General features: G+C 50.9%; 1 protein-coding gene across 1 annotated transcript; it reads right to left on the reverse strand.

Annotated features, from left to right (window-relative positions):
• Window positions 1-2336: 2336 nt before the first annotated feature.
• On the reverse strand, window positions 2337-3436 carry CHD9NB (CHD9 neighbor). Its single transcript, XM_090260741.1, has one exon. It carries the CDS (start codon window positions 3367-3369, stop codon window positions 3211-3213), a length of 159 nt encoding a protein of 52 aa, XP_090116867.1. The 5' UTR covers window positions 3370-3436; the 3' UTR covers window positions 2337-3210.
• Between the last annotated feature and the right edge of the window lie 22361 nt (window positions 3437-25797).

Consider the following 25797-nt stretch of genomic DNA (forward strand, 5'->3'; position numbering starts at 1 on the left):
AAAGAAAGAAAGAAAGAAAGAAAGAAAGAAAGAAAGAAAGAAAGAAAGAAAGAAAGAAAGAAAGAAAGGAAAGGAAGGAAGGAAGGAAGGAAGAAAGGAAGAAAGGAAGAAAGGAAGAAAGGAAGAAAGAAAGAAAGAAAGAAAGAAAGAAAGAAAGAAAGAAAGAAAGAAAGAAAGAAAGAAAGAAAGAAAGAAAGAAGAGAAGAAGGAAGGAAGGAAGGAAGGGAGGGAGGGAGGGGAAGAAAGACCTACAGATGAGAATAGGTGGGGGACTGGTGTATAGGTAAGTTCACTAAGAAACAATCTTCCCCTTCCAGTACATAGGGAAGTGGGCTGGAGAAATGACTTCCAAGTGTTGGGCAGAGTCTGTACACACCCATCTTTGAAAGGACATAATTCTGACCCCTTTCATCAGGCACTTGAGCTTCAGAGGGAGAGAGATGAGCAGTCCAGGGCCCGTGAAACAATTGCAATGTCCGCACAGAGAACCTGGGTGCCCTTTCCCGTGACAGATTAGCTCCCTGGCCAATTCCAGCATGCCTGCCACAGCTGGGGGAGGGTGAAGAATCCTGTTTGTAAAAGCGCTGGGAGATCTTGAATGTAATTAAATACGCATTTTGCCTCATCCCAGGAGGAAGCGAAAAGAAAACCACCCTGTTTCTGAACTTCTGAAGCCTCCTTTTTAGACAACTTGGTTGTCTAAGAAGCCGAGTGAGGTCCGGCCCTCAGAGGCTGGTGAAATAAGTGGGCACCACCCTGCCTCAGAGCCTCACCGCCAGCTGAGGACTGTCCCCTGAAGTCCTGAGCAGGGCCAACGTGAGCAGCTTCTCACCAGACACCGTCCTGTTCTGCAGGGTGAATTTCCATCAGGAAGGAGAAGGGAGAAAAACAGAATTCTCTAAAAAAAACTGAAAGCAGTTACCAGGGCTTGGCCTAGCCCCAGTGAGCTGCAGAAAGAGGCCCCACACTTCCTGATCCCCAGCTGCAAGCCCAGACTGGTTTCCTGGCCCCCCGAAAGCGTGCCACCCCAGGAAGAGCCGGGCTGTGGGCCAGCCCAGGGGGCCCGACGATTCCCACTTGCGGGCTGTCCTGAAGCCAAAGGAACCGTTGGAGTCAGTGTTCAGGCTGGGTGTCTCACTACTTGTCACCTCAAAACAATCTTATTCTCTTTCTGGGGTTAAATGGCCCAAAGGAAGGGTCCTCTCCAATAGTTTGCTCCCTCCCTCTGTCTCTCCCTCTCTCTCCCTCACCCCCCACCTCCACAGTAAATATAACTCCCCCCTCCCCAATGCATCAGCCAACCTGCAGTGGGTGGGCTCCTAGCTGAGCAGCTGCCCGCTTCTCTGCAGGCAGGTAGGTCTGAATGAGCAAAGAGAAAGGGGTCCTCCTGAAGGGGCCTGAAGCTGCTTTTTGGGGTTACTGATTTTAAGCTCGTTATTAAGAAGCAAGACTCAGAACTTTTCACACACACACAAACCACACACTTTCCTGCCCAAGAGATTCCGACAGAGAACCCTACCTCGGGAAGCAGATCTTAGGATGTTGCCTTATTAGCCTGATTTGAATTAACTGTGGTAAACGGAGGCCTTCAGACAGGGGCCTGTTAGCTAGGTGCCCCCGTGGGCCATTGTTTCTGCGTCCTCTGCTGGCAAGGCTTTCCCTGCCAAGTATGTTCCCCCTCTCCCTCAGCTACCTGTAAATTGCCCGTTTTCACTTCGGAAATCTAATACCCTGACCTGTTCACCCCTCTCCCCACCTTTCGCATCTGTCCAAAAAATTAAAAGTCTTATATAGCCAATGTTGCCTCAGTGTCTTCAAAACATTCATGGGTTGAGCGTGCCTATGTGAATGTGAAGGTAATGAGACTTTGATCTTTCTCCAGTTAACGTGGTTGTCAGCCCAGTCTGGAATAAACTAGAAGGTGAGGAGGACAAGTATTATATATTTTAGCACACAGCCCCAGTCCCCACTACTCACAGGCTGTCCTGGGAGCTGATTTTCCCTCTAGTCAGAGCAAAGCCCCCCACCCCGCCTCCAACTTGACACAGGACGCCTCGGTGGTGAACGGCCTGCACCCAGGAGCCACCAGGAGCTGGGGGTCAAGTCCGCCAGGAAGAGCCCCAGACCCAGCCAGCCCCTTCCCCTCCTGGTGCCTCAACATCCTCATCTGCAAAACGGGGGTGGTTGTGGTGTTGCGCTGAACCCCGGAGCAAAGGTCCCAGCACGGCGCAAAGGCACCCCCCAGCACCCCTCACTTCTGTTCTACGCACCCCCTTCCCGGCCCGGCCCCTCAGTGCCCATCCCCAGTCCTATTCGGATGTATTGTTTCAGCCTTTATTTGCGTACATGTCTGTTATAATCCAATGAACATGCTTTTGAGTCCAATTAAAAACAAAATACATGTGGGGGGCGGGGGGGAGAAAGGCTGACAGACAAGTTTGTAAACAGCGGGGTCTTTGCGAAGGCTGGATGCAGAGCGCAGATGCTACAGGTTCCAGCTGACAGGCTTTTGGTACCAGGAGACACATCAGTACCAGTGGAGGGACATTTTTGTGGGGATTAAAAAACACCAGGAACGTGCGTCTCGCCTCCTTCCTTCCCGCCAGCCCTTGGTGCTCCGCGCACTAAATAATCGAGGCCTTGTCACCTCCCGTTGACATGGTCACAGCGGAACCTGCTTGTTCCCATAATTCATTAATAATTCCCCAAGTTAAATATTAAATTATTCATACAAACAGTGTGAGGTGAGCTCAACACAGATGCTCCCTGTTAGGGACATTGGCTATGCAGCCAGCTTTTGAGAAAAAGGGAAAAGCCACACACCGGAATCGATGCTATGGCCCCAGAGCTCCCGTGGTTCGGACAGGGAGGCCGGTGGGCTCCCTGGACAGTCACAGCCCCGCAGCCAAATTGTCGCTGGACCCAGAACAGTCCTCTCCAGGGCTCGTTCCATGATGGGCAGGCTTCTCTGGGCCTCCTGCCGGGGAGCGGGGAGACCGGGGTTCCTCCTGGCCTCCCCTTCCGCCCAAGTCCCCAAAACCAGCCTGCAGAGGGAAGGGGACTTCTGGAGCCTCAGTCCCCATGACGGGACTTCTCTCTCGCCTCCCTCTCTTCAGAGCGTCTCAGGATGAGGCTCCTCCGAGGTTCCCAGGGACCAGAGGCCGTCAGTTCCAGGAATGAGATGGGACTCCGACTCAAGAAGGAAGCAGCTTAGCTCTGAGGCCGAGGGGCGCCGTCCTCCAGCGAGGGGTCTTTGCTGTCTGCGGCCTCCGCGCCGGCCTCCAGGTTTGGCTCTTCCCCGGACGGCTGCTCTCCGGGTTTCTGGGGCTCCCCCACCACCGTGGCGGTCTTGCTGGCATGGCATCCCATCGTGGTTGGACGCAGTGGGCCAAGGGTCCTGGGAGGTGCCCGGAGGAGCAGGGTCAGCGTGGCTGGTCCTCAGGGACCAGAGCTAAACAACTTCCTCAGAGCGCTGCTGAAACAGAACAGGCTCGGTTTCTATGGTCACGGGGGGACGCCAAGTCCAATTTGCATAAGGAACCAGCAGACACCCCATGTGTGGGGTGGGCAGGGCCTGGAGGACTGCCCTGCCAGGTTAACCGGGCTGGTTCTGAGAACCACACCCCCCTCATTCCACAGAAAGAATTCCCTTTTATGTAACCTTGAAGTTCTTTACAGGTGACAACCCCCCACCTAGCTACCTGTAAACACTGGCCCTTTTCTTCCCACCTAAAGAAAGCCCTGTTCCTATGCAACTAGCTGTGGCTGCTTTCCCTGTCCAGGGTCACATTCAGTTCCGGGACTCCCAGGGTCCGGGGTGAGGTGCGGTGGGTGGGAGTGGATGAGAGCCCTTCGCTAAGCGAACCTGCCTCGCCCCGCCTGGGGCCTGTGACAGAATTTGCGGGGCCCAGTGCAAGAGTAACGCCTGAGCCGCCTGCTGCCAATATTAAGAGTCTTGAGATGATAACATTAGACCTTTTATTATTGTTTTTCTATTACAGGTGTCCCATTTCTCCTCCTTTGCTGTCCCCTGCCCCGCCCCCCCTCCCCCCTCCCTTCTGGTCACTGTCAGTCTGTTCCCTGTTTCCAGGCCTCTGGTTCTATTTTGCTCGTTTGTTTGTTCTGTTCATTAGGTTCCTGTGTTAGGTGAGATCATATGGTCTTTGTCCATCAGACTTTTACAGAAGCTCTGGGCCCGGGAAAGCAGCCCTGCTCACACCAGACCCCTTCCCCAAACCCCTCGGGGGTAGACTTGCCCCTGCTGAGGGCCGTTATTGGCCAGAGCCTGAGCTGCCTCAGCCCAGGGCACATTGCCCTAAGAGTAGAATGAGGCCAGAAGAAAGACGAGAAAAGATAAATGGGGGGTGGGGGGCTGGACAGCCCCAAAATGATGAAACCTCAAAATATCTGCAGCTTGAAACAGCTTCCTTGGCTAACACCACCTACAAGACAGAGCACACAAAACGTATGGACATGAAAGCACACGAATGGTGACTACTGACAATACCACATGTGGGTGAGGGTGGGGCGCCACTAAAACTCCGCCAGCGGGAACGCGAAACGGTGCGGCCTCTCGGGGGGAAAGGGCTGGGCAGTTTCCTATAAAGCTAAACATACACTTACCATAGAATGTTTGCCTGTATTAATCAGCTCAGGCTGCCGTAATCGAATACCACAGACTTGGGGGTGGGGGGGACTTCAAACAACAGGCCTTTATGTTCTCACAGTTCTGGGGGCTAGAAGTCCATGTTCAAGGTGCTGGAAAATTTGGTTCCTGCTGAGCACTCTCTTCCTGGTCTGCAGACGACTGCCTTCCAGATGCCTGTCTCCTCCGTGTTCTCAAAGAAAGCAAGCTGTGCCGTCTCTTCCTCTTCTTTTAACGACTGAGGGCCCCATCTTTATGACCTCATTTAACCTTCATTACCACCTTAAAAGCCGTATCTCCAAATGCAGTCACATGGGGGATTGGGACTTCTACCTATCAATTTTGGGGGTTGGGGACACATTCAGCCCATAACTTTACCCAAGGGAAGTGAAAACCTACATTTGCACAAAAACCTATACGTGAATATTCAGAGCAGCTCCGTTAATCATCAAAAACTGGAAACCGCCCAAATGTGAGTGGAGAAATAGACTATGGTATGCTCACAAAGGAATACTACTCAGCAATGAAAAGGAACAAACTATTGATACATGCAGCACACGGGATGGATTTCAGAGGCATTATTATGTTGAGGGGAAGAAGCTAGTCTCAAAAGGTTGCCTGCTGTTTGATTTCATTTATGCGACATTCTCCAAAAGACAAAACCAGAGAATGGAAAACAAAATGTTAGCTAAAGGGGGTTTTGGTGTTCTGTATTCTAACCATGGTGTCGTTACACAAATCTATATGTGTGCTAAAACTCATAGAACTAGACACCAAAACTTTAAAAAGTCAAATTTATTGTACACTAATTTAAGAAAAATTTTCTTAAATTCTAAAGATCATTCAAACACAAATATAAATAAAAGCTGTTTGCCAGGAGCCTAGGGGCTTATTTTGCCATCTGGTCCTAGCTTTTAAGATCATTTAAAATGCTTTCCATCCTGCTTCTCACTCAAAAAAACAAACAAGCACATCTGCCCCTGAGTTAGCTCAACAGCTGTTTGTTGAGCCACATGGCACAAGGTTCCATTCGGGGTGTTGTGTGGTTTCCAGAATCTTCCTGAATTGCAGTAAAGGAGGCCTGGACATGAAGGCAGTGAGGGCTGTGTGCAGAGGGCCACCCTATAGCTATGACTGTAGGGTAAGAGAGTGGCCAGCTAAGGAACCCTACAGAAAGAGAGGTGGGCGCCCAACCACCCCGACCTCACTCTCTCCCTCCCTCTGGTCTCTCCTGGGGCTCCCATTGGCCAAAGCCAATATGAAGCCAGTGGGTATAGAAGGCTTCGGCCTTGCCCATCAGCCTCCCAAGATGCAGAAGGGTGGAGAGGGAGAGCGGGTGTGGAAAAGCAGACAAGACTTCTCTCACGGTCCTTGCAGAGCAGGCGAATCTTCACAGGGAATTAAACCACGAGGCAGCATGTGGTCATTCTTTTATTTATTTATTTATTTATTTATTTATTTATTTATTTATTTATTGTTTTAGAAAGAGAAGAAGAGGGAGAGAGAGAGAGAGTGAAAGAGAGAGATTTATTGTTCCACTTACGGATGCATTCATTGGCTGATTCTTGTACGTGCCCTGACCGGGGATGGAATCTGCATTCTCGGCCTAGCGGGACAATGCTCCAACTGGCCAAGGTGGTAAGTTCTTTTTAATATAGGGAAGTTGTCGCCCTGAAAAGGGCTCCCTTGAGCCGGACCTAGAAGGATGAGCAGAGTACTAGCTGGTCAAGGAGAGAAGACCATCATGGCCAAGACGAAGAAATGGAGCCCTCTTTCTCGGAGTTCGGTTTAAGTCACCACCCATCTATGGAAAGGTAGCTGATGGTGATGGTGAGAAGCACCCATTTCAGCGTGAGAGGGACCTGGGGTGGAATACAGTTGTGCCCCCATGTCCTTGGGGAGTATGTTCCCAGCCCTCAGTAGGTGCCTGAAACCGTGGGTGCCACGGAACGCTATAAGCTTCAATACTATCTTTTTTCCTATACAGGGTGTGTGTTTCTGAATGTATTCTCTCTGTCATACCCAAGGTGGCTACTAAGTGATATGGCAGGTAGCACATCCACTGTGGATACAGGGGACAAAGGGGTGGTTCCTATCCCAGGCAGATGTCGCAAGATGTCATCACGCTGCTTCTAATAACATGCAATTTGAAAAACTCATGAATTTCCCTCACTGGTGTGGCTCCGTTGGTTGGGTGTTGTCCTGCAAACTGAAAGGTCGCCGTTTGGGTTCCTGGGCAGGGCACATGCCTGGGTTGCAGGTCAGACCGTGTCCCCAGCTGGGGGTGTATGAGAGGCCACTGATTAATGTTTCTCTCACACATCGATGTTTCTCTGTCTCTCTTTCTCCCTCCCTATGCTAGTCAGTGGGGGCGGTAGACACTGTTGAGGGAACATGTGTACTGTGTGCCATCGCGATCAAAATGACTGAGCAAGTAAAGCAACAATCTACATCAAACTTTGCATTAAGCTTGAACATTCCTCCACGGGCACCATTGGGATGACTCAGGAGGCCGCAGCTATGGGCAACTGGTGACTGGCAGCTTCATCACGACAACACACCCACTCATGCATCACATCTCATGCAGAGATTTTGGCAAAACATCCAGTCACCCGGGTGACTCAGCCCTCCTACAGCCCAGACTTGGTGCCCTGTGACTTCTGGCTTTTCCCAAAACTAAAATCACCTTTGAAAGGGAAGAGATTTCAGACCATCAATGAGATTCAGGAAAATACAACAGAGCAGCTAGTGGCGACTGCGAGAGCTGTGTGAGGTCCCAAGGTGTCTGCTTTGAAGGGGACTGAGGCGTCACTGTCCTGTGCACAGTGTTTCTTGTATCTTGTATCTTCTTCGGTAAATGTCTCTATTTTTCTTAGGGCCTGGCTGGTTACCTTCTGGACAGACCTTGTATATGAGCTAGTCATCTTGCTAGTACAGCTCACAACAACTGGCAGGGGTTGCAGCTACAATGTATGACCATAAAGTGACCAGACTAACTTCTGCCACTCATAAGTACACTGTGGTCCCAAAAGTCAAGTTGCCGTTCCGCCCACAGGGCCAGCCTCATAAGATCAAGTACCCTTCCTGGGACAGGCCCCCAGCCTCCTTCCCCTGGGGTCTCTGGCATCCCTGCTTCCTTCCTTCACTGCCCCTCCTCCTGCCAGGGTCCTGCCCCACCCAGCCTGTGGAGCCCCGATTTCTAGCTCCATCCACTCTGGACAATATTCTCATGCTTCTTACTGGAGCATCACTCTACAAGATAACTAAGGCCTTTCCTACTAAAAATAGGTTACATCTCATAACATAAATATGAACTTATTAAAAAAGAAAACAAAATTCTCCCTTTGAAGGAAAGGATGGAGGGAACAAGAGACATAAAAATGAGAGTAGCTTGTTCATCCTGTCCCATAGCTAAAACACTGTCCTGCCCTGGCTGGTGTGGCTCAGTGGATTGGGTGCCAGCCTGAAAGCCTTAGGTTGTTGGTTCGATTTCCAGTCAGGGCACATGCCTGGGTTGTAGGCCAGGTTCCCAGCTGGAAGGTGTGCAAGAGACAACCAATTGGTGTATCTCTCATACATTGATGTTTCTCTCCCTTTCTCCCTCCCTTCCCCTCTCTCTAAAAAGAAATAAATAAAATCTTTAAAAGAAACCAGTGTTCTGCACATAGTAAGTGCTCAATAAGCAGCAGGAAAGGGCTCAAAGGCAGATGTTATAGGCCACCCCGATTCAAGTCCTTGGCCACACCTAACTCTGTCACCTAGGGCACATTACATAAGCAGGATGCCTCTCGGTTTCCTCATCAATAATATGGGAAAGACAATAGTACCTATTTCATAGGATGATTGTGAGGATTAAACTGAATAGTCAGTCGCGAAGTCCTAGTGCCCAATACATTACTAATCATAACTATCATTATTATCATTGATGACACCACGTCAACCAGTCAAACACGATTCGGTCCCTCAAGGAGATCACCTGTAGTGAGCCTATGGAGAAAACAGACATGCGATGAGTGGAACGAGCAAAATGCTAGGAGAACTCAGAGGACAAAGTCCTTAGGAAGCCTTTAACCTCAGCGGGGGATGCCTGACGTCAGAATCCTGGAGGCTGTATTCCAGGACTTCGCCCACGTGTGCTTTGGGGCACAGAGGGGAGGGGTGGCAGGAAGGTGCTGTTGCTGGGGCCGGGGCAAGAGCAGTCTCAAAGGGACTCAGAGACACTAGAAAGTGACAGAATGGGAAATGCACCTGTCAACTGGTACTGGCCATGGGTTGTCAGCATTTTTCTGACACATTCACCTTCACCAGGGCACTAGCCTGCCGTGAGTAGCCTGCCGTCTCACACACGCGCGCACACACACACACACACACACACATGCTGCCCTTTACCCTTCCAGGCACGCCCACATGTGACTCCCTCCTTTCTCCTCCTCTGCCCTCGTTTGACCAGATTACCCCAGTACAGAGAGACCAAAAATGAAGCAGGCACGCACGCAGGTGTGGGGAGGAAGGGAAGGAAAGTTGACACAGGCCTCATTAGCACAGCGTCGCTAAACTTCCTTTCCACTGGCCATGTTATCAATGTCATCCCAGAGATGACCAGGATGAAAAGAAGACATCCCCATATTACTTGGCAAAACATGTATTCCATTACAAGGCCACTCTGAACTCTGGTGCCCAATAAATTAATTTTTTTTCAAAGATTTTATTTTATTCTTTTTTTAGAGACAGGGAAAAGGAGGGAGAAAGAGAAGGTCAGACACATGTGCAAGAGAAACATAGATGGTTTGCCTCTCACATGTCCCCAACTGGGGACCTGGCCTGCAACCCAGGCCTGTGCCCCAACCAGGAATCAAACCGGCCGGCTCTCAGTCCACTGTGCAACACCAGTCAAGGCTAAACTGGCCTTTTTAGACTCTAAATCCCGTATTTACCCTGTGAAGAGCTCATTTATAATTGCACTGCGTTTGTGTGTGTGTGTTAGGAGTGTTCACTTGTTACATTAAATGCAAATGCAACAAAAGCAGACATTTGGGGGCGTGTTTTTTTTTTTTTTTTTTCATTGTATCTCTTGTTAGAAAAGTGTCTGGGTCACAGTAGCTACTCAGTGACCATTTGTTAAACAAAGAGAGACATAAAATGTAAATACTTCGAAGAGTCCACCGTTTTTGTAATAATGTTGCGGCCTGTCTTCCTTAAAAAGTTACAACGCAGAAACAAACCAAAAAACGGGCAGTCTCAGGATAAGAAAGTGGATGAGGGAGGGTTCCCGGGCTCTGAAAAAGCCCCGCAGAGGGACTCCCCTGGACACTGCCCTTCATTGTCACCTGCATCTTTCTTAGCTAATCGGTTCTCAGCTCTCAGCGGAAAGCAGTTCTAACACCCTTCCCCCACCCACTCCCCACAACGACTTAGAGTGGCTACTGGCTCTTCGTGGCCAGGAGTCAGGGATGCTGCATGTCACGCGGGGCCAGGAGCCCCAGTCAAAGAAAAGTCAGCGTTAACCAGGTGAGAAGGATTCCCTGGGTTGCCAAGGCCTAAGGGACCTGACTATGGCTCCAGCCTCTGCACAGGGTCTGCCTGGGTGTTTATTTAATAGAGTTCGGCCGGGGACTGGAGAGCACAGGGGAGGTGGGGGAGGTGCGAGTCGGGGTGGGGACGGGGGAGGGAAGAGGGGCCAAGAGGGAACGACAAGGGGACGGTTTGCGGGTAGGGGAAACGCCTCCCTGTCTTGAGAGAAATCCAGCCCCTTGTGTGTTCTCGTGTTCCCTGCATATTTCAAAGAAGAGCCATGCCAAACTGGGGTGTTCTGAAAACTTTCGGAGAAAGGAAAGGTCCCAGAGTCCAGCCAGGAAGACCCCAGGATGGCTCCCGGCCCGGACCAAGGCCTGCCTGCGCCCCCGTGCCTCCTAGAGAAACCAGCACGTTCAGACCCCCGTGCCCGCCAGAGAGCGAAGGTGACCCCGCCCGGCTGGGACCTGCGCCCGGGGTTCCTAGCTTGCTGGAAAGCCACCCACGTGGGCAGCCCCGGCTGCCCTTCCGCCCGGGCCCCTGCACGGCCACGCTGCGGCCACGAGGTGCCGCTGCGCCCCAGCGGGCGCGTCTCGGCGCCGGGGGAGACGACCGCGCAGCCCAGCGACTCATCGAACCTGAACCTCGGGATTCCGGGGACGGGAAGGCGGCGCCGGCAGCTGAGGTAGGATCCGGGAGCCCCGGGCGTTTCCCTTGAACTTGGCTGGGGGTGGGCCGCGTGGCGGCCGCCGAGCCCTGCGTGCGGTCTGCAGGGATAACGAGCGAAGCCGGGGCGGCCGCACGTGCGGCTGCGGACCGGGACGCGGAGACCGCCGTCTCCAAGCTGGGCCTAGGGGCAGAGCTGGACGCCAGGTCGCTCCGCGGAAACATCCTCGGGAAGGCATGCCCGGAGCGCCGCGGAGCGGGTCCGGAAGGAGAGAACGGTTCCTGGAGCCCAGAGCGACTCCAGCTGAATGCTAGTAAGGTCCGAAGCTCCATTTCTAAACTTGGCCGCGCGTTGGAATCGCTTGGGGATTATTTTTAAGAAGTCTGATGCCCCAGAGACTCAGATGTCAGGGGTCTGGGTCCAGGCCTGGGCATCTGGCTACGTAAAAGCTTCCAAGCGATTCCAGGTAGCAGCCAAGTGTGAGAACCCTTGATGGCAAGGGTTAGAGAAAACCCCAGGTCGTTTGTAGCAGCCCAGAATGCTGAGTCTTCGTCTTTTCTTCTGCTGCTGCTTCTTCTTTAATGTGCCTTTTAAGCAGGAAATATCTCTGTCGTCTTTGAGCTGTCAAACCCAAGATAACAAACCAACACTCTCCTCGCAACAGGGCTGGTGGGAAAGGGTTGAACTTGAAAGTGGGTAGAGAGCAGACAGACACTGATGTGGGCGAAGAGAGAAGACTCACGGTGGAGTGTGTGGCGGGTGTTTCCTTACCCTGATCCCACAGAAGGTCAGGGGGTCGGCTGGAGCTGCCCTCCTCATTCTGGTCCATGTGACTGAGCAGTCAGAGCAAAGGCCCTTATTAATAATGAAAGGGACCCCATCTATTTCTATTACAGCAAAGTGGTGACCAACATGGACGCCATGTCCCCAGAACGAGCCCTTCCTTTTTTTTCCCTCCAGAATTCACTGAACGACCCTAGCCTCAGTGTCTTCGCCTGCAAAAGGGGTATGATAGTATAAACGTCTTAGGGCTGGTGTGGGAATTATTAGCAACAGAGGGTAATGTTTACTAAGGGCGGGCCTGTGCCAGGCACCGTGCTGAACGCTTTCTATGTATCGTCACATTAACTCCTCACCAGAACCTACAAGGCAGGGCTATGATTACTGCATTGGGGCTCAGAGAGGTCAAGGAACTTGCCCGGGGTTGCATAAGAAGAAGAGGCAGAACCTGTATTTGAACCCAGGCAGTCCGACTCCAGAGCCATGGACAGAAGGACCGTCATCTGTGGTCTCCCTTGTCGGCAGAGGGACCGCAGAGAGCCCTGAGCACAGGCAGGCTCCCGCATGGCGTGTCCTTCATAAATTCGAGCTCCCGTGGCTGCCAGCGGAGCACTTTCCTCAGAACGGTTCATTTGTGCACCCTAAATGCCCTGGTCACGGAGAGCCCACTGTGTGCCGGGCAGCCTGCCAGGCGCTAGCGATAAAATGGTAAAAAACGCAAACAAAGGTAAGCCGGCCCCCAGTGAACTGGCGCGCCAGCGAGTGAGAAAAACGAGAAGAAGGTCCCGAGGACCCTCGCGATCCACAGATTCTGTCTTTACGAATTCCCTGGCTTGCTAGAGTGTATTTGTGACCCCGAAATTAATATCCACTGCACTTCTAGAGCCATGCGTGGGTGTGCGCAGAGTGGCAGAAATTTTGAGTCAGCCAACACGCATGTCCCCAGCTGCAGTTCAAACGAGGTGACACTGCGTTCTCTCTCTCATACGGTACCCGTTCTTATCGTCTCTTTAGGGCCCTTGTTGTCACTTTCTTTTGTACTTTGTGGTGATTTTGCTGCTTAAAACCGCCCCCCAGCAGAGCGCTGTCCAGTGTTTCTCGTCACCAGAAGACAGTGATGTGCCTCCCAGAAGAGTGCGTGTTAGGGGAGCGGTGTTCAGGCACGCGTGGCGGTTGTATTGGCTGCGAGTTCCACGTGAAGGAAGGGACAATATATATATTTAATAACATGTCTTTAAACAGAAATATACATAGAACAAGGCGAGGTGTTGATCTGCTGATGAAAATGTGACCCGAGGCTTGCAGAAACCTAACCCTGCATTTTCCCCACGAGCAATGAATGGGTCATTCGTTATTTGCTAATTCCACGGTCACGTCTACTCTCTAGACCAGAACTGCCGCAAAGAATGAGACTCGCCTGTAGTTAGACATGGCTGCACGTACAAAGACAGAATCGAGCATAAAGAAAGATGGAGAGGCTTCCAGAAGGGACCTGCCTCGGGTTGGGGGTCAGAAAGGCCAAGGAGCAGCCAGGTGAGGGTGGGGTGAGGAAGACGTGTCTCGAGAAGAAAAAGCAGCGTGTGCAAAGGCTCCGAGGTAGCCAAACGCTTAGCAAGGTCAGACGGCACGAGGAGGGTATGTGCAGGGGGTGTGGAGGGAGCAGAGGTGCAGTGATATGATGATGTTCTGGAGGAAGTGGCTGGGGCCCGGTGGCACTGGGTTTTATGGGCAGCTCTCATGTCATGCAATTAGCACTGGAACCCTGGCAGGCGGGGCGGGGTCATTTCCACCTCTGACAGATGATGACACTGATGCTCCATGCACTTACGGGACTTGCCCGTAGGCTGCTGGTGAGCAGCAACCCTCCCCTCCCATCTGAGCGTCATGTTCTGAGTGTTGATCAGAGAGCTCAGGACGTGGTCCTGGGCTGGAGGTTCGGTTTGGTTTGGCTGGTGCCGGAAGGAATGCGGAGCTATGTGCCGGCAGGAGCCGTCCAGCTTAGGTGGGATCACCCGGACGTCAGGCAAAGTATGGAGAAGAAGAGTTCTCATGTCTTTTTAAAACTAAGACTATTTCTGGCACAAACAGTAATGCCTCGGCGACGGAGGCCTACACACCTGCAGAGGGCAGGATTAATGAGGGTGGTCATGAAAACACAGGAAAAGGAAGTGGGAAGGTCTGATCCAAGCTAGCCCCTAAGTTCTAGGTCTGCTCATGGGCCTCCCCATCCAGGGAGCAGCCAGGTCTCAATCTGCCTCTTGTCCCTGCTGGTTAGTGACCTTAAACAGGGGCCAGCAAGCTGTTTTCTGGAAGGGGCCACAGAGGAGGTATTTTGAGCTTTGTGGACCATATGGTTTCAGCTGCAAATATTCCAAGCTGCCTTTGGGGAGTAAAAGCAGCTGTAGACAGGGAAGCAAGTGAGTACTATAGCTGTGTCCCAATAAAGTTTCATTTAGGGACACAAATACTTGGATTTCATACAATTTTTATGGGTCACAAAATGTTATTCTTCCAATTTGTTTTCAACCATTTAAAAATCTAAACACCCTTCTTAGCTAGTACACTGTATACGAACAGGCATTGGGCAGGCTATGGACTATAGTTTGATGACTTGATCTAGAATCGTGGGACCCAAGGGCCAGAAACATAGGAAGGAAATGTCCGTCTGGTTGGTTGCCTGAGCCCGGATTCTCTATCGATCATTCGTTGAAGATCATGGAACTTACTGGGTAGTTCATTCCATCATCAGACATTTAAACTGTGCCATAGTTGGGGTTTCCCCCAAAGCAGATCATGAGACAAGGATTTGGGTGCCAGGAACTTCTTGGGAAGGTGACCCCAGAAAGCCCAGTGAGAATGAAGTGAACCCCGGAAGGGAGGAAAGCCAATAAAAAATGTGTTGATGAGTGAGTTAACACTAGGCCTACTGGGCTCAGTCCCTCTGAGGGCCCTTGGAGAGAGTGCATGTCCCCGGAAGAGGCAAGGAAGCTGAGCCATTTCCCTACCTGCTGTCCCCCATTGCTGGAGGGTCGATACACACGCGTACCTCTGATCTGTTCTGCACACTGTCCGCAATAAACACCCCGGGGCCAGAAAATGCCTTCAGGCAGACGCGAGAGGCAGCTGGTGCATCTTGAAATCGTCGGTGACCTGCAGGGGTTCCCGGGTCGCTGATGAGCCCAGGTGGGCTGTGACGTGCTTCTGTGCTGTGTCACTGGGGGCCATTTGAGAGATTTGCTGTGGCGTAGAGTCAGGCGCTAGAGCACACGGAGTCTCGGACTAGGAGAGGTGTTCCTTTTTAAACCACCTCTTCGGTCCTCCCCCTCCAGCCCTCTGCGGCTCTCTCCCAGCAAAGGCACCTGCACCCTGGCCTTTCACTTCCTTGAACTCGCCAGACTCTTCCTTCTGACTGCAGTCAACAAAAGGAGTCTCAGGGAAGTACTAGAATGTTCCCGTAAGACTTGCTTGTCTTCCTCTTTATAGAAAAGACAGCGGCCCTCACTGGACAGACAACAGTAGCTAAAATTTGATACGGTTGTTTTGTTTTGGGTTTGTTGTTACAGTTTTCACCCATCCATGGCAAGCATGGCTGGCTTTGCACTTACAATAATGATATAAAGTTTAAAAAACCAAATTTATATAAATGGTGTGTCTATTTAAAATACCATAGGGTTTCACTTCTAAGTGGAGTCTAAAGAATAATATAAACAAACAAACAAGAGTGAAACAGACCCATAGATACAGAGAACAGACCGATGGTTGCCAGAGGGGAGGGCGGAGGTGTCGGGGAGCTGGGCAAAAACTGTGAAGGGATTAAGAAGGTCAAATTCATAGTTACACCATAGTCATGAGTTGGGGGTCCTGGCCAGGTAGCTCAGTTGGTTAGAGCATTGTCCTTATACGCGAAGGTTGTGGGTTCGATCCTCAGTCAGGGCACATACAAGAAGCAACCAATGGATGCATAAGTAGTAGACCAACAAATAGATGTTTCTCTTTCTCTCTCTCCCTCAAAAAAAAAAAAAAAAAAAGTCCCAGAGATATAAAATACAGCACAGAGAATACAGTCGATAGTATTGTAATAACCGTGGATGGTGCCAGGCGGGGACTGGAAATGTTGGGGGACCACTTTGTGAAGTATATGATTCTCTAACCACTGTGCTGTACACCTGGAACTAATACAGAATAATATGGAACGCCAACTGTCGTTGAAAAATAAAGTTAAAAAATAATGCATGTAGTCAGAGAAAAATATTAAATAACAGCAAAGGTGGAATGAGACTATAATAGAAAATAATAGTCGCCACCCTATCGAGCACTCGTTGTGTGCTGGGTGCTGTTCTGAGCACTTGACAGATGTCGTTACTCCTCGCCACAGCCACGTGGGTGAAGGACCATTTGAGGCAGGTGCTATTATTAGCTGGGAAAGCAGGCAGAGGGAAGTGAAGTCACTTGCCCAAACTTAATAGCTTGTAATTGTCAGAACCGGAAAAGGAACCCAGGGGGTCTTGCCCCAAAGTCCATGCTCTTCATCACATGATGACACTGTTTCTCATGAATTTGAAAAAAAAAGGGGGGGGGGCAAGGGGAAGAAGTGAAGATGATATTTGAATGAGGGGAAATCGGCTTTCAAAGTTTCCTCTTTTTTATCTCACCAAAATGTCTCCCTGGATGTCCTGCCCGTGGGCGGTCAGCCTTTCTTCCGGAGCCCAGGGAACGAGTCCGTCCCCTTGCCATCACTCCAGTCCATAGGACATTTGATGACAGGGACTGCCAGCCCCCGTGGCTCTTCCCTGCTCTGGATGAAACATCGCCAGTTCCTTCTGCTTGTTCTCCGTTGTGTGGTCTTAGCGTCTTCCAAGTACAGCATTTCTTTCTTCCTTGTCCTTTTTGAGTCAACAGAACTTACAAAGTTATTTTTGTGGCTGTAGCTTTGCTTGTTTGTTTGTTTGCAGGCCTGCCACAGCTCATTCTGGGCGTAGGGTAAATGGCTGTGGTGGGAGTGGCTGATGTGGCCAAGAGCAGCTCGATAGTGGTGTCCAGAGGGAGGTTGGTGACAGAGGGAGAACCCTTCACAGCCAGCATCGTGGGGCTGGAGGCTGGCGCTGCTCGTTCTTGGCAGGCCGGGGATGGAGCGCCCTTACTGCACGCGTTGCTAATCAGGCTGAAAGGGACAGGCCAGCCAAATTCACAGGAGCCTGGTGAGGAAGCCAGACCGCAAATGTATTAAATCACAAAGGGACAGGCACTGCGAAGCAGCCTGGAAACCTTTATGTCAGCTTGTCAGCATGTTCTTGCCCCCTGCAGGAAAGGCCACGTGGAACGCCAGATTCTAGTTAGGAGGCTGGTATTCATGGAATCAAAACAAGGTGGACGAGAGGAATGATTTTAATAGCCAGGGTCGGCTGAGATTTTTGCATCCTCTGAGGGACCCGTGGGTCCGGAAGGGCAGCACCCTGCTGGTCTAGTTCCCCATCCCTGTGCTCATGGTAGACATGACTAACCCATTATCACACCTTTACCTTCCTGCTGCTCCCTGGACCAACTTTGACATCCTTATCAAGGGAGCATTCTGGCTCTGGCTGGTGTGGCCCAGTTGGTTGGGCATCATCCCACAAGGCAAAGGGTCACCTGTTCGATTCCCAGTCAGCGCACATGCCTGGGTTGTGAGTTTAGTCCGTGGGGCGCGTGTGAGAAGCAACCGATCAATGTTTCTCTCTCACATTGGTGTTTCTGTCCCTCTCTTTCTCCCTCCCTTCCTCCCTCTCTAAAAATAAATAAATAAAATCTTTTTTTAAAGAAGAGGAGTGTATTCCGGGAAGCTCTGGCCAGCCCTCTGAGCTGCCTGAAGTGCTCCATTTTCTGGAGCTCCCCCTACTCTGGACAACGTGGGACACAAGACAGACTGTCAAAGGCCCGCCCTTCCGTACTGCTTTCTCGGGGCTCCTCTCTACCTAATATTCCTTCTCCCTCATGTTAATACAATCGGCCAGTTGTTGTTGCTTTTTTTAAATTCATTGTCAAGTCTTGATTTGATTTCCAGGCTTTCCTCTTCCTGCTTTGTCCAGTGGCACATCCTGTCCTGTCCTTAAGAACTTTTGCAGATCAATAATCGCAGACGTTGTATGTGCATTCCACCAATGCAGTCCCCCCACATTGTGGCGCGACTTGCTGGGTACCTCCCACGAACAACTTGCAACCAAGGAGCAGTGTGCTGGGAGGTTGAGTTTCGTTCCTGTATAGAATTGGCTGCATCACAATTTTAAACAGTTACCACCATTATTATTACCACTGAGGTGTGCCTGAGGCCTTGGGGGCCAGGGCCAGGAGAGGAAGCTTAAGATACTGCACCCAACAAATCATTGAGTTTGCTGCTTATGAGCATGGGTTACACTTGACCAAAGAGCTAGGAGTCCTGTTATTTTTTTTAAATATATTCTTTTTTAAAAATTTTATTTATTTATTTTTAGAGAGAGAGGAAGGGAGGGAGAAAGAGAGGGACAGGCCTCTGGCTTGCCCCCAACTGGGGACCTGGCCCACACCCAGGCAGGTACCCTGACTGGGAATCGAACTGGATACCCTTTGGTCCGCAGGCCAGTGCACAATCCACTGAGCCACACCAGCCAGGGCAGTCTTGTTAGTTTGGAGCAAGCAGACCTTTGGGTAGCCTTAAAAAATGTACTTTTTTGTGTGTGGCCTCTCTTCCCACCCATATAAAGAATCTTGACTTCCCAAAAAGGTCAAATGCATAGAGAGAATCCATGGCACCTGGGGCCACCAAGGGAGGTCCCCTTGAGCTTCTCAAGAGGAAAAGGGGGCCCTGTGCTTGGCGAGGGGCTGCCCAGTCAGACAGGGGAGACCAGCGCTCATGCCAGGAAGGCTGCCGGACTAGTAAGGGAGCTGACCTCAGGGAGCTGACGGAGGGCAGGCATACGGTGTCCTTGGTGTGACCTGTCCTCATCCCAGAAGACAGAGCTGGGTGTGCCGATTCTCTTCAGTCCATCAGCAGGCCGGGTGGGGGTGGGGGCTTCATTCATAACCTGTGCCGTTGCAAACCAGAGGGCCAGAGGACTGAGGGTCAACCCAGGAGTTTGCTTGTTGTCAACAGACTATTTTTAAAAAAACAATTGAGATTTATAGAAAAGTTGAGATGATAGTAGAGTTCCCAGACATCCCACACCGAGTTTCTCTTATTATTAACGTTAACGGATGCATTTGTTATGATTAACCAGCCAATATATTGGTAACTAAAGTCCATCCTTTATTCAGATTTCCCCAGTCTTTACCCAATGTCCTCTTTCTGTCCCAGAACCCCATCTAGGATAGCACATCATATTTCGTCATCACGTCTCCTTGGGGTCCTGTCGGCTGTACCAGGGTATCTGAATTTTCTTATCTTTGAGGACCTGCACAGTTTTGAGGAGGGGTCAGGTGTATTAGAGAATGCCACTTGACAGTATGCGTAAGGGTTTCTTTCTAGTCTCCCCATCCTAGTCCGTCGGTCTCCGTGTCTGTCTATATACCAAAAGCACACTCTTTTGACAATGCTACCTTTGTAGTAAGTTTGAAATAAGAAAGTTTGAGCCCTCCTACTTCATTCTTTTTCAAGATTGTTTTGGGTCTTGGGGGTTCTTGAAATTTCATGTGAATTTTAGTATATCTGCAAAAAATAATAATTGGAACAGAGATTGCATTGAATCAGTAGATCGCTATGGATAGTACTGACATCTTCATTTCAAGGCTTCCAGTCCATGAACATGGGATGTCTTTCCATTTATGTGTATCTTTTAAAATTTCTCTCAGCAATGTTTTACGATTTGTAGTATTCAAGTCTTGCACCTCCTTGTTTAAATTTATTCCTAAGTATATTCTTCTTCTTTGATTCCCCTTCCACTTTTTGCAATTCCTGATATGTTGAAAAAAAGAAAAATAAAATATATATAACAAGACAAAAGAAATATAAAATAAGGTACTAGAATGTTGGTCTATTTAAACTGTATGACAGTCTAAAGGTTTGCTGGGGACAGCATATATAAACATGAACAGGATTATATGGTGTCAAAAGCCTAACTTTCAGTCCCTTCATGGATGTGAGGTCCCCCTAGCCCACTCACCCCCACTATGATGGGAGGAAAGGGCCTGGTGATTTCTCTTTACTGGGGTAAGAGTGGGAACAGCATAAAAGTCCCTCTGGTGGGCACTGCTGAAGGATCCAGTAAAAGCCTGAAGTCAACAAAGTCCTAATCACAGCATCTCCCCGAGTGCAAGGCTGAAAGCACCAGACCCCTTTGAAGCCTCAGATTAGAAGACCTCTGAGCACAAAGTCATGGAGACTTCCCACCTTAAGCAGAAATAGTGGCCCAGAGGTGCAGATGAAAGAGAACAGCCAGCTGACTCTCCCTGAGTCTTGCCAACCCTGTGGGGGTTTTGTTGGCTGCATTTCTGGCCCACATCAGTTTCAATCTGAGGAGTTGTGTGAGGACAAAAGGTGAGGGAGCACAGAGTATGAGGTTCTAGCCCCTGCTCAGGTATCTCCCACAATCCCTTGGATGGCTCCTCAATGGCAGGTCTCTCCCCTTCTGCCATTCAACTGCCATTCTTGACCTACTAGTGACATTCCATTCTTTTGTAAGCATTGGATTTCTTCCTCCTTCTTCTTCTTCTTTTTCTTCTTCTTCTCCTTCTCCTGCCCCCGCCCCCCGCCCCTTCTTCTTTGCCTGTGGGATACACACACACAGACACACACGCACACCATTCTGTATCACTCCAAATGTCTGCTGAGTTCATAGGCTGCAGCGTCTGGAGACAGCCTGCCTCCTTTTCTCTCCTCTTTCCTCCTCTTTCTCCTCCTCCCTGATAAAGCCTGTTGCTGTCTTACCCCCAGCCGGAAGCCCCCTCTGTCACAGGGCCACTGTTCCACTCCAGCTGCTGCTCCTGCAGGTCCCAGCCAACTCCTATTTCCATAGCAACTGCAACTCATTTTTCCATCCCTGCATTTCCACTTTGGAAAGGAAACCCATAATAGTCTTTTAAAAGGAAAAAAAAAAAAAAATACTGAGCTACATCTGGCGCAGTCAACTTGGACTACAGAGAATTCCTAGTCTCCTGACTGCCCTGAGCCTCCAAAGACCCTCCCTTTTCCCTCCACCCACCCCCTTTCCTCTAAGTCCCCAGGGCTCGTGGCTCAGAAGCAGATTTGAGGAGCAGTCTGTGTGGGTCCCTTCTCTCTTTAAATTAATGCAAGATGACTCTGTGCTTTGCCAACCCAAGAAGAGGAGGAGGTTAGAGGCTCAGTCCCATTGCATCAGGTGATGCTAACCTGCGTCACCAGGGGTGTCGGTTTATTTACTCTCCTCCTGCCCAGAGAGGCCAGAGGTTGCCTGAATGTGTCATCATGTCATCTCTGAAGAGGAGGCTGCCCATCTCCGGCACTGGGGCGGTGGGACTCCGAGGCTGAGCAAGATTTGATGACTGTGATTCAGTGTGGTGGCCTGGCTGGCATTACACTCACAGGAAAGCCCAGGAGTGCTGTGTGAGGGGGCCTGGGGAAGTTCTCCCCTCTCCCATCCCCCAAAGACTTTTCTTACTGACCCAGCCCCTCCCGGGTGTCTGAAATCCCAGCACTGGCTGAGATGCCATTGGCTCACAGGCCACTCTCTATTAAAATGGAAAGTGCGTGCTAAGTGGGTCCAGCTTGATGGTCTACCCCTCGCCCAGTGCCCTGCACATAGTAAGTGCTCAGTGAATGTTTGCTGGCCTGCATTCGTGTCTTCGTGCAAAACGGAACTTTCTAATCTGACATCTGGCCAGAAACACTGCTGGAACTGAACTCTGGATAGGCCCATTTTGGCAAAAAGGGACTTAAAAATATTATTATGAAGCACTTAAAAAATATCACCCTACTCCCCTGAACCCGGCCCCCATCACCGTGAGCGGAGGATGATAGAGTCTCAGGCAAAACGCAGGAAATCAGTTTCTAGTACAGCAGTTGGTTCGTACAGCTGATCAAAACACCATGTGTGTGAGGAAAATAAGGAGTGTCATTAAACACCTCCAAGGAGGAGACATTGTTTGTCTCAACATGGGGCTTTATCTACAACGTGCTCCTCCTGCTGTCCATGTGAGCCGGGCTCTTGGAGTTACTCGTGATGTGCTTTTGAACACGAGGTGGGGGAAGAGCCCCCATGGTCTGTTCAGCTCTGGCTATAAAAAATACAAACTGCGTTTGACTGAATGACAAAAAGAAATCTGTTAAGCCAGGAAGCGTAGTAAATACCGTGACTCTGTGCAAATGTGCGCAGCCCAAACAGCTTTTTCCAGTCTGGAAAAATGAAGAGATTGGGCTGTGCAGCCCCAGCCAAGTCTCCACCCCTCCCGCCTTTCCGCCACTCCACGCCCACCTCCTGGCAAGGCCTCGCACCCCGCCCCAGACATGCAGTCATCAGCTTTCATCCTTTGTGACGCGCTGGCCCAGGAAACAACACTGCCCAGGCCTCTCCCAAACGTCTTTGGGGGACGGCTGTCGGGGTGGGTTTGCCAGCCCTCGGAGACCCGGGGCAGACGTGGCTCACAGCAGAATCGGGAGGGGGGGGGGGGGCGGAATGAAGCAAGTGGCTGGTGTCTCCCTCCCCTTCCATCGTCCCGCTTCTGCTGTGAAAGAACTTTGCTCCGTCCCCACTTTCCTAAGGCAGTGTCTAGAGGGACGACTTGCAACAGGGGAAGGTTTCACAGCATGCGCTCTAGGCTAGTGCAGGGGGTGGAGGTGGGATGGGAAACCTCCCAGTGACTCAAAGCAGCCAGGCCCAGCACAACCTGGGGTGGGTTCGCTTTCTAAATGGGAGGGGCTTTCAGCAGAACTCTGGGTCTGCATCTGGGCTTGACGGTACATTGACGTAGCAATTATGATGTTTTTTTTCTTCGATGGTACGTTTGGGGGAGATTGGGGTCAAAGGTGGGGGGACAGGAAACAGCCGCCCGCTGGGGCACAGCACAGAGACGGCATATTCAGCCTGCAGGACGCTGGGACTGAGATCGGACGCAGTGGCTTTGAACCCTGGCTCCTGTGAGTAGGGAGACCAGTGTCTGTTGTTAGTCGTGCCCAGTACAATCCTGCCCGCAGCAGGCGCTCCGTTCACGTTTGCTGAGTCGGTGAATGAATGAATGAATGAATGAATGAATGAGTTAATAGCCTTGGATGCTCTTCCTCTTTGACCCTCAGGTTCCTCCTCTGTGAGCAAATAATATTTAAAAAAACCTAATGCCCTCTGCCTAGTTCACTGGGCCAGTGTGTGTCTGTGTGTGTGTGTGTGCGTGTGTGTGCATGCGTGCACACACACTCGAGAGAGATACACAGAGAGGGAGGAGACAATATTATGGATGTTCTTTGTCCTCTGTAAGTTATCATTTAAAAGTCAGTTTGTCTTGGGGTCTGTGCTTCACCCTAGGTTTTATGTCCTTTGTCAGGAGGAAGGACTGTATCTCACAGGGTCCCCTGCATACTTAGTGCTCCATCCCGTATTCTGAGTTGCCTGAGGACAGGAGAGCATTTTCAATGCTTTTATAACTGAGCAGTTTAAACCTGAGAACAATGATTTTTAAGGTTCTCGGCCTTGGCTTAATGGCGACTGCCATGTTGACCCTGTTAAAAAACAAAATTCAGCTGAGTAAATATGAGGACCTAACTGGCTTTATTCAGCAGCGCGTGAGCTGGGCAGCATCCTATCCAGGAAGCAGGAAGGAGCTCCACGAGCTGTGGGAAATGGAAGGCTTTTGCAGGCAGAAGACGGAGCAAAAAGGAAGTTTCTAACCAAGAGTGGATTGTTTGGGGCAAGGTCACCTTCCTCTGGGGGAAGGGCTGGGGTCCATCATGCAGGCGAACCTCACTAGCGCTGACCAGGTGACTCCAGGTGGACTGGGTAAAGGTCACCTTTCTGAGACGGGCAGAAACTGCTGTTAAGCCTTGGTCTGCTGATGTGGGGCTTGGCCCGAGTGGCCCCATTTGGGGCCGGTTGTTGCTTTTTTCACAGTTCCATACTTGGCTCCAGAACACCCGTGAGGTCCTCCGCGGGATGGAGCTGGCCTTAGCTCAAACAGCAGATTTTCATCAAATGCTGGAGGGAATGCGACCTCCGGGTCCCTGTCCTTGCTGTCTCCTCCGCCCGGAACACTCGCTCCTCCTCTTCCCGGTCCCGTTCCCACTCATCCTCCGGAGCTGAGGGCCTCCCTTCTTCCAGAATAGGGTCCCCCGCGCCTCCCCGTCTGGCCCCCTCCGCATGCGTGCCCCACTGAATTGCAGTTTGCCGTTCACTTGTCTGCCTCCCTCTTACACCGGGGCCTCCTGAGGACCAGGGTGGGGTCTCTCTGGTTCATTGATGTCACCTCAGTGCCTGTCACAGTGTCAGATTTGAGAAGGGGCTCAGTAAAGATCTATTGATTCAATGGAGAGCAACAGTGTGTTGGGAAGATGGGAGAGAGAGAGACCCGAGTCATAAAGGAGAGGGTTGTATTTACTGAACTATAGAAACAATACTTCTCCTTCCACCAAAATGGCTCGTAACAAACTCAGCACATAAGTGACACACACCCAAAGGTTCACGGTCACATCCTCCCGGCGGCAGCTGCTTGTGCAATGCACTTTCTCTTCCTCTGAAATGTCTCCTATTGGCGTTCCCTCCCACTCGCCTTTCTCCTGCACCCTACGTGGGGGCTGCTAGAGTGAAAGGGCCTCACTGGCAGAGGCCAGGTAATGCCAGGGGGAATGATTCGGTTACCCCGCTTTGCCTAAAGCCTCCCTTCATCTCGCTCTGCGCTCTACGGCACCACCGTAAGGAAACTGTACTTGTTTTTCTTATGTATGAGTCAGGAAGGCACCCGGGATTTTTTAAATAGCTGAGCACTTGGTTCTGCCAGCTCGTCGGGGTCCTGCCAAGGAAATGTGTCTTTTGGCCAATTGTTCCCAACTCTGTGCCTTAGTTTCCCTCTTTTCTCTCTCCCTCTCTCTCTCCCTCTCTCTCTCCCTCCCTCCCTCTCCCTCTCTCTCCCTCCCTCTCCCTCTCTCTCTCTCTCTCTCTCTCTCAGAGATGAGGAACAGAAGCTGTCCTTGAAGCACAATATGTTTTGGGGGAAGCAAAAGAGGAGCTACTTAGCAACACAGAGTTTCTGGTCTTGATCTTGTTGAGTATGAAAGAAAAGCAGAGCTCTGGCCAGGTAGCTCAGTTAGTTAGAGTGTCATCCCGATATGCCAAGGTTGTGGGTTCGATCCCCAGTCAAGGCACAGTAAAGAATCCACCAATGACTGCATGAATGGGTGGAATAACACACCAATGTATTTTTTTCTCTCTCTCTTATTCTCCCTTCCTCTTTTTCTACAATCAATTTTTTTTTTTTTAATTTTTTTAAAGAAAAAAACAGGTCTCTTGATTCTTGGATGGGCAGGTGAATTGTAAGCTGTTTGGGAGGTGACCAGAGGCTGAAGTGACGGACACCCAGGCCTTACGCAGAGAGAAGGTTCTGAGCTGGCCACACGCACTGGCCTTGGAGAAGAGGGGAGTTTCCGAAGGGGGTGAGAGGGTTGCTGGTATGGGCCCAGCTGGCAGCAGACGCCATGTGCTAAGTGACAGGAGCCTGCGGGCGGTGCACGGGCCCGGGAGCAGCAAGCTGGGGCTTTCCCCGGCATGCTCCCAGCACGGGCTCCGTCAGGGTTGCACACTGGGGTGCCCAGGCGAACTCAGGAGGGGAGACAAATTTGGTTTAGCTCAGAACGTCAGCCTTGGTGCTATTTTTCATTTAAATCTGTCCCCAAGTTGGGAGACTTCATGGACATTTCAGAGCGGCCCTTGGAAAAGCGACTGATCTGGCAGCACGGGGTGGTCACGGTCTTCCCCAGCCCTAACCAGCTAGCCGCGAGGGGGAGGACTTCCTGTCTCCTGTCCCCACCAGGGCCACCAACCTTTGCTCCTCAGGCTGAGCCCAGTGTCAGCTGCCTTATGCCATCTTACCTACCCCTTCAGGCCACTTGTGTTCCCTGCTGGGCCCCTGAAGGCACCTGCAGGTCTGTGGCCTCTACCTGGGCAAGGACCCTCTGTCCCCCAGACCCTTGATGATGCATTAAGCCACCTTTCCTTCCTGCCCCCAGGTGATGCTGATGTGGCCAGTAGTTCAGGGCTGAGGGCTGGGCTCCTTCTGCCTTTAAGGGGTA

Source organism: Furipterus horrens, unplaced genomic scaffold (genome assembly GCF_987537825.1).
Source record: "Furipterus horrens unplaced genomic scaffold, mFurHor1.1.pri manual_scaffold_13, whole genome shotgun sequence".
NCBI classification, from domain to species: Eukaryota; Metazoa; Chordata; class Mammalia; order Chiroptera; family Furipteridae; genus Furipterus; species Furipterus horrens.

Coding starts and splice junctions, on each gene's coding strand:
- CHD9NB (XM_090260741.1), bottom strand. CDS start 3,369: ATGGGATGCCATGCCAGCAAGACCGCCACGGTGGTGGGGGAGCCCCAG.